At 60.1% G+C, this 6543-nt stretch overlaps 2 protein-coding genes across 2 annotated transcripts in view; one reads left to right on the forward strand and one right to left on the reverse strand.

Moving 5' to 3' along the window:
• RUNDC3A (RUN domain containing 3A) overlaps window positions 1-2742 on the forward strand; it is an 11119-nt gene extending 8377 nt beyond the window's left edge. The window contains exons 7-10 of the mRNA XM_015572513.1: window positions 1-96; window positions 861-998; window positions 1116-1222; window positions 2150-2742. Of these exons, the coding sequence (XP_015427999.1) occupies window positions 1-96; window positions 861-998; window positions 1116-1222; window positions 2150-2292 (484 nt within the window). The 3' untranslated portion in view covers window positions 2293-2742. The remainder of the gene's footprint in view (window positions 97-860; window positions 999-1115; window positions 1223-2149) is intronic.
• A 668-nt stretch (window positions 2743-3410) lies between these two features.
• SLC25A39 (solute carrier family 25 member 39) overlaps window positions 3411-6543 on the reverse strand; it is a 4225-nt gene continuing 1092 nt past the window's right edge. Inside the window, exons 2-11 of the mRNA XM_015572514.1 lie at window positions 6377-6500; window positions 6279-6323; window positions 5893-6026; window positions 5470-5537; window positions 5216-5339; window positions 4866-5039; window positions 4416-4525; window positions 4162-4243; window positions 4002-4082; window positions 3411-3918 (exon numbers count right to left, since the gene is read on the reverse strand). Of these exons, the coding sequence (XP_015428000.1) occupies window positions 3803-3918; window positions 4002-4082; window positions 4162-4243; window positions 4416-4525; window positions 4866-5039; window positions 5216-5339; window positions 5470-5537; window positions 5893-6026; window positions 6279-6323; window positions 6377-6500 (1058 nt within the window). The 3' untranslated portion in view covers window positions 3411-3802. The remainder of the gene's footprint in view (window positions 3919-4001; window positions 4083-4161; window positions 4244-4415; window positions 4526-4865; window positions 5040-5215; window positions 5340-5469; window positions 5538-5892; window positions 6027-6278; window positions 6324-6376; window positions 6501-6543) is intronic.

The following is a 6543-nucleotide window of genomic DNA, read 5'->3' on the forward strand; positions in this document are numbered from 1 at the left end:
CCGGCGGCTGCAGCTGCAGCTGGAGGAGGCGGCGGCGCAGAACCAACGCGAGAAGCGGGAGCTGGAAGGCGTGATCCTGGAGCTGCAGGAGCAGCTGTGAGCGTCGCCGCCCTGACCCCTGACCCGCCCCTCCATCACATCACCCCAGGGAACCCCCCATCACCCCCACTGACTCCAACCTCACCTTTCTTGATACCTGCATCCAAGTCAACCAACCACCAGCATCAAACCACTGACCCATCCTCTACCCTGAAGTCTCCCCAGGAACCTTCTACGTTATCCTCAACTAAGATCCTGGGACCCTTCCAAAAACCCGTTCCCCACTTCATCTAATTACCCGACATCAGCTAGAAGGGCCATCCACCCAACATTATTCCAGGGGCCCCAACATTACCCATTACTCACAAGGACCTGTTACTCAGCGACCTTGAATGTCATTGAATTATTCCCTCTGATGTGCTACATACCCCACTGACTGTCATCACCCATGGTGACCCCTGACCTCACTCCTACCCACCCCTGACATTTACCCACTAAACCTTTCATCATCCTATGACCTCCCGCCATGATTCCCCAAGCCCCCACCCCCACTAATCACATTTCCGAATTCCTACACTAGTCTCCTCCGATTCCCACAACACCCTTTGCTCCCTCTAGCCCCCAACCTGAGGGCACCAATCCCCGTCACACTCTGACCCCGGTACTCTCCACTGGCTTCTAGGATCTGCCCCACTGATCCTCAACATTGTCCCCATTTCTGCTACCCAGGTTTCAACCCTAACCCCTCCCCCCTGCTGAGACTCCCTTCCCTACCTCTGTTCCCTCTCCCAGCCAGCCTGACCCCCACCTCCCCATCCCAGGACAGGTCTGATCCCTGGCGACCACGCTCCCCTAGCCCAGGGTTCCAAGGAGCTCACCACGCCCCTGGTCAACCAATGGCCATCACTGGGAACGCTCAATGGGGCTGAGGGTGTCAGCAACCCCAAGCTGTACCGGAGGTAAGCACAGCTAGGCTCAGCTCGGGCCTGAGTGCTGGGCCCTCCGCCCTCCGAGGGGAGAGGGGCCTGGGGGGCGGTATGCCTCTGCCCAGACACCAGCTCTCTGCTCTGTCACAGACACAGTTTCATGAGCACGGAGCGGTTGTCAGCTGAAGCCAGTCTGAGCTCGGACTCCCAGCGCCTGGGAGAGGGCAAACAGGATGAGGAGCCCTGGGGCCCCATTGGTGAGCCCCCCATGCAGCACCCAGCATGCCTCCAGGAAGGGCTCAGGCCGTGGGGCTTGTAGTCAGGCCCTGCTCAATTCCCTTTAACTCAGCCCTTCCAGAGAGGTTAGCACAGCAATTCAGAGCTTGGTTTGGGGTGTAGGGCAGCCCCTAGTGCACACCCCAGCTGCGCCTCCTCTGGTGGAGCTGGGCCAGTATTCACACCGCTGAGCCTTCTCATCTGAAAGTGGGGATGCGGACCAGGGATCGTTTTGGCAGGTGGTGAGGCCCAATGGCTTTCTGTCAGGACTTCCTCAAGGGGTTCCAATGCTCGGGGAGTTCTTTGCCTGATTTGCTCATATCTCACGCGCTCTGTGAACCACGTGCCTGACCCTTGTTTCCCCCCTTTTTTTCGGCTGCCAGGAAGCTCTGAGCCAAACTAGTGGCTCCCTTCAAGCGAATGCCCAGGACTTCAGCGCATGCATTTTGTGTTTCCCACCCTAGTTTTCCCGGTGCCTGGAGGGCATGTCTTTTCTGTAAACCACGGGACTGGATGACCCTAGATCTCGAGACAAGGCAGGCTGTGAACGTGACCTGCCACAGTTTGTGACTGTCCCTGTGTCTGTCTCCCCACCAGACTGTGAGCTCCTTGAGGGCAGGGACTGTGTCTGGTCCGTTCTCTGTACCCCCAGTGCTTGGAGCGGAACAAGTGCTCACTATGTGTTTAATAAACGGACAGAGAGAGGGAGAACCTCGGGGAGACAGAAACACACACTGACGATTACAAGTGTTCCCTGTGCTGTGCATGGCACAGGCAGGTGCTCAGCCAGGTTCATGGAAATGGCAAATGCTGCGGAAATGAGGCGTCTCCTGGTGGGGGGTGGTCTGATCCCAAGGCCCAAGCCAGGCAGACTGGTTGGCCTGGCCTCACCCACCCTCTCTCCCCAGGGAAGGACCCCACGCCCTCCATGCTGGGCCTCTGCGGTTCCCTGGCCTCCATCCCCAGCTGCAAGTCCCTGGCGAGCTTCAAATCCAACGAGTGCCTGGTGAGCGACAGTCCTGAGGGCAGCCCAGCACTGAGCCCCAGCTGAACAGTGTGGGTTGTGCCAGCCCCACCTGCCAGGGCATAGCCACCCGCCGCCTTTCCTGAGTCCCCCCTATCCAGGCCGCCTGCCAGAGACCGCTGCCCACCCAGCCAGGTGTCTCTTGGCAACAAAACCTTTTGCTTCTGGTTTTAGCTTCCTGCCCAAGGAAGCAGGGTTGCCAAGGGAAGCCTGTTGGGTAGGAAGGTGGGGTCGCCAAGGCCACGAAGTCCTTGGGGAAGCTTGCTCCACGCTCTGGTGACTGTGATGCCTGGCTGCTCCCTCCTGGGACTCTTCCCCATCTTCCCCACCCTCCTCAGGAGCTGGTGGCCCAGCCTCAGCACCTTCATCTCCCCCACCTCTCCTGTCTGTCCTGTATTCATTCCCTGGAGTCACTTCTTCCTCAGCCCCAGTGCAGGGGCTCTGAGGGGACCAGGCAAATAAAAAGCAGAGGACGGAGGGAAGCCTTGTTTGTGGGGGCTGGGACAGGACCCTGTCCTGAGGTTGGCAGGGTACGGCAGAGCCAGCGCTGAGCCCACAACCAACAAGATGCTGCACCACAGAATCAGAGTGCGCCCTGGGGAGCAGGCGGGTCAGGATGGTTCCGGAGTGGGCGACTTCTGTATGAAGCGTCCTGAGTACTAGTCCACCCAGAGCAGGACCAAGACACGTAAATACCCCTTCGACCTGACACTCTAAGACCTTGCTCAACTCCAGGCAGAAGAGACTGAACATGGGGGGGGGGGGGGCAGGATGGAGGAGGCAAGGCCTGGGAGGGCCCTCCTCCATCATCCTGCACAATTCAGCTTTGGCCCAAAGTTGCAGACCCTCCCGTTAGGCCAAAGCCTGGCAGTGAAGAACCCTCCCTCCTGTCATACTCAAGTGTGCCCTTGGGGAGATGCCTCACCATCCTCTACCCTGGCCCTAACACCATCAATGTTACTGTTGACCCCACCCCCCAACTCTGGGTCCTCACTAAACTGGAGGTCCTTTACATGAGCATCACCCAGGCAGCCAGAGCCTATACCCCCCAAGATCCCTCCAAGCCTCCTTTAGGCAAATCACACACCAAGTCCTGCTTCCCCCAACCCCAGTGTCCCCTGCCCCTGTAGTCACAGACACAGGAGAAAAATTCATCATCTTTACACTCAATGAATTAACAGCAGTAGGTTCAGACTGGCCAGGTCCAGGGTTCTGTGGGCTTTGGGGGGCAGGCCCAGCTACAACGAACACGGGAAAATGGGCAAGAGGGCAGGGGGAGGAGAGAGTTAACAGATTTGGTCTTGAACTTGGGGGGTTGGGTGGAAAAGTGATGATCCTTGGGGCTTGGGATGGGGACCAGCAGGAAGAAAGCTGTCTGATGGAGGCCTGGGCAGGTCCAACGGAGGGGCTGGTACCCTTGGGGCTGAGCTGAGAGGGAAAAATGAGGCCCCTCCCCTGAGGACAAGGCACTTGGCTCAGACTCCTCCTGCCCCACACCATCCATGGGAGAAATGGGGCCCTCGTCCCCGCGCTCCTCTCACTGGCTCAGAGGCTGTTCCAGGTTGAGCCTCTGAAAGAAGCTTTTGCCCAACTCATATGTGCTGATCATGATGGCACAGGAGGGGGCGGCCTTGATGATCCTTGGGAGGAAGCCTGCAGTGGGAGGGCAAGGTTGGGGTCAGAGGCTGGGTCCCAGAGGACCCCAACCTCACCAGGGCCTGGACACAGACACTCACCTGCAAAGAGTCCCCTGGTGCCAGACTCAGCCCGGATCCTCCGCAGCAGAAGCCAGGTGGAGTCGACGTGCACAGGTGACACTGCAGACACAGGCATGACCCATTAAGACCCCACGTGGACCCCCACCTGCCCCCACACCACGCCAGCCAAACCCCTCACCTCTCACAGCTTCCACAGCTCCCAGCGCAACCTGGCGTTGAGTCTTCACCACATCGAAGGGTAGAGTCAGGATGGCAGCCACTTGGTGGGGAGGGGAGGGTTCATCTCCATTCCCAGGACCCCCATCCCTTGCACCCAGCCTGAGTCTGCCAGCCTTATCACCAGGGAGGGTGAGCTTGCTTCTCAACAGGCAGCTACTACACTGCCATGCAAGGACACCTCTGCCAGCCTCACCCCCAGCCCAGTGAACTCACCGTTCCTGAGATGCCACCAGCCACAAAGCTGATGCCCACCGATGTCTGGTCCTTTGGCCTGTGCCCACTCAGCCAGCTCTTCACCAGCTCATAGTTGAACCAATACAGGGCTTGGGGGCACAGGATACACTCATTAGAGATGGGGAAGGCCAAAGGGTGGGCCCCATACCACCCTCTTCCACTGACCTATACCAGGACAACCACTCCCTCCCAGTTAAGAGGCCTGTTGGCTACACTAGTTTCTGTAACAGGTTCTCTGCAGGAAATTATCTCGTGAAAACCTGGGCAAATACCCTGTATACTGAGCCCATTTCACAGATGCGATAGGGCTCAGAGGAGTTCAGTGACTTCAAGGTCAGTAGTATCAAGTCAGTTGGGACTGGGCTGTAGACCTCTCGTGCACCATCCAAGGGCTCCCTTACCCCATATCCCCTGCCCCCTGATGCCTACCTGAAAAGGGCACATCCCGAAGAACAGTGGGGCCCCAGCCCAGCCAGAGTGAGCGCCAGCCGCCCTGAGCTACGGAGGTTCGGACACAGGCACCCAACTCCCGGTATGACACGTGCTGAGCCTGCAGCTTTGTCCGTACCAGCTCTAGGGGGCTTATCACAGTCACAGTGCCCACTGTGGGGAACAACGGGGAGGGTCAGCTCACAGGTCCTAATGGCAGTTTGCCCCAGGGTCTGGGAGCCCAAGACATCTCCCCACCCCTACGTGGGCAGAGAGTGAAGCTGGGAGCTAGGACTGAGCTCAGGCAGAGCTGGGGCCACAGGGGATCAAGGGCCCAGGGCTGTGCTCACAGCGGGCCAAGGCACCAGCCACCATGGGTGCATAGAAGTCAGAGGTCAGGGCTCGACCACACAGGAAGGCCTTGAGTTGGTCATAGGCCGTGAAGTAGATGGCGGTTGCTGGCACATCATCACCCTGGGGGTGTGAAGAGATGTTAGCTGGGACTTGCAGCGCCCCCGGACTTCCCTGCCCCAGCCAGCCAGCCTGCAGGGGAGCAAGAGATCAGCAGGGCATAAGGGAAGACAGCGTGCAGGACGGAACTCACAGGGTGGCTGGGAGGCCACTCCACAGGGTCCTGGTGCCCTCGTGTCTCACAATCTTGACAAAGGCATCCTGGCCAAGAGGACATCAGCCCCGAGCGGGAAGGACGAACAAGAAAAAGGCCTGTGAAGGGGCTGGCCCAGGCCGGTCCCTAACCTGATGCCCTCGCCTCTGCCCACAGCCCTGGGTCCTGCTGGCAGGCGGCAGCCCTCAGGTCTCCACACAGGCAAGTCCCCATTTGGCTCCAGGTGGACTGCTGCTCACCCTTCAAAGCCACGTGGAGGGCACTACCTCCTCAGGGGAGCCTTTCCCCCACCGAACGGGCTGCCACATGTTTGCTGTGCTCCTTCCTTCCCGGGCCTGCTGCCCAGCCAGCTATCCCTCGGGAACTCTGACAGACCCGGCTGCGGGCACAGCTGCTCCTCACCATGGTGCCGGTGAAGCGAGTGGGGTCCTGAAACCAGGTGGCACAGCGGGCACCATTTGGGCACAAGTACAGGGGCTCCAGGACGCCGTTGCAGTAGAGGAGGCACTTCCCTGTGGGTCGGAGAGAGGAGGGCACTGGGGAAGGGGAGGGACACTGAACGCCATGGCCCGGAGCCCTGCGGGGAGGTGGTGCCCCGTCCCGGGAGGCCAGCAGAGGCCAGCAGAGGCTGGGTCCTCAGCGGGTATTCCTGTGCAGGACAGAGGGCTGGCTGGTAGGGCCTGGAGGCACGTGCTACCTAGCCCATGGCTGCCAGGCTCAGGGGCCCTGGGGAAGCTGGGGCACTCCCTCCCCGGACCCTCCGGCCCCCTGTGGCCAGAGGCACTCACATTTGGTGTAAGAGAGGCTCCAGAGCCTGGAGGGAGGCATCGCATCTAAAACACAAGGCGGCCCCTCAAGTCAGGAGAGCCCCCTCGCCCCCAGGGACCCCACCTCTAGGAGATCCTTGTGCGCAGGCACCGCCCCCTCCGGTTCCAGGGCCAGACACTCACCACTGGTCACCGAGGGCCGCTGGGACTGCAGGCGGACCTTCACCACGTCCAGGGGGGTCACTAGGGGAGAGGGCGGGTCTGAAGACTCCTTTCCAGCCGCCAC

Source organism: Myotis davidii, unplaced genomic scaffold, assembly GCF_000327345.1.
Source record: "Myotis davidii unplaced genomic scaffold, ASM32734v1 scaffold109, whole genome shotgun sequence".
NCBI lineage: Eukaryota > Metazoa > Chordata > Mammalia > Chiroptera > Vespertilionidae > Myotis > Myotis davidii.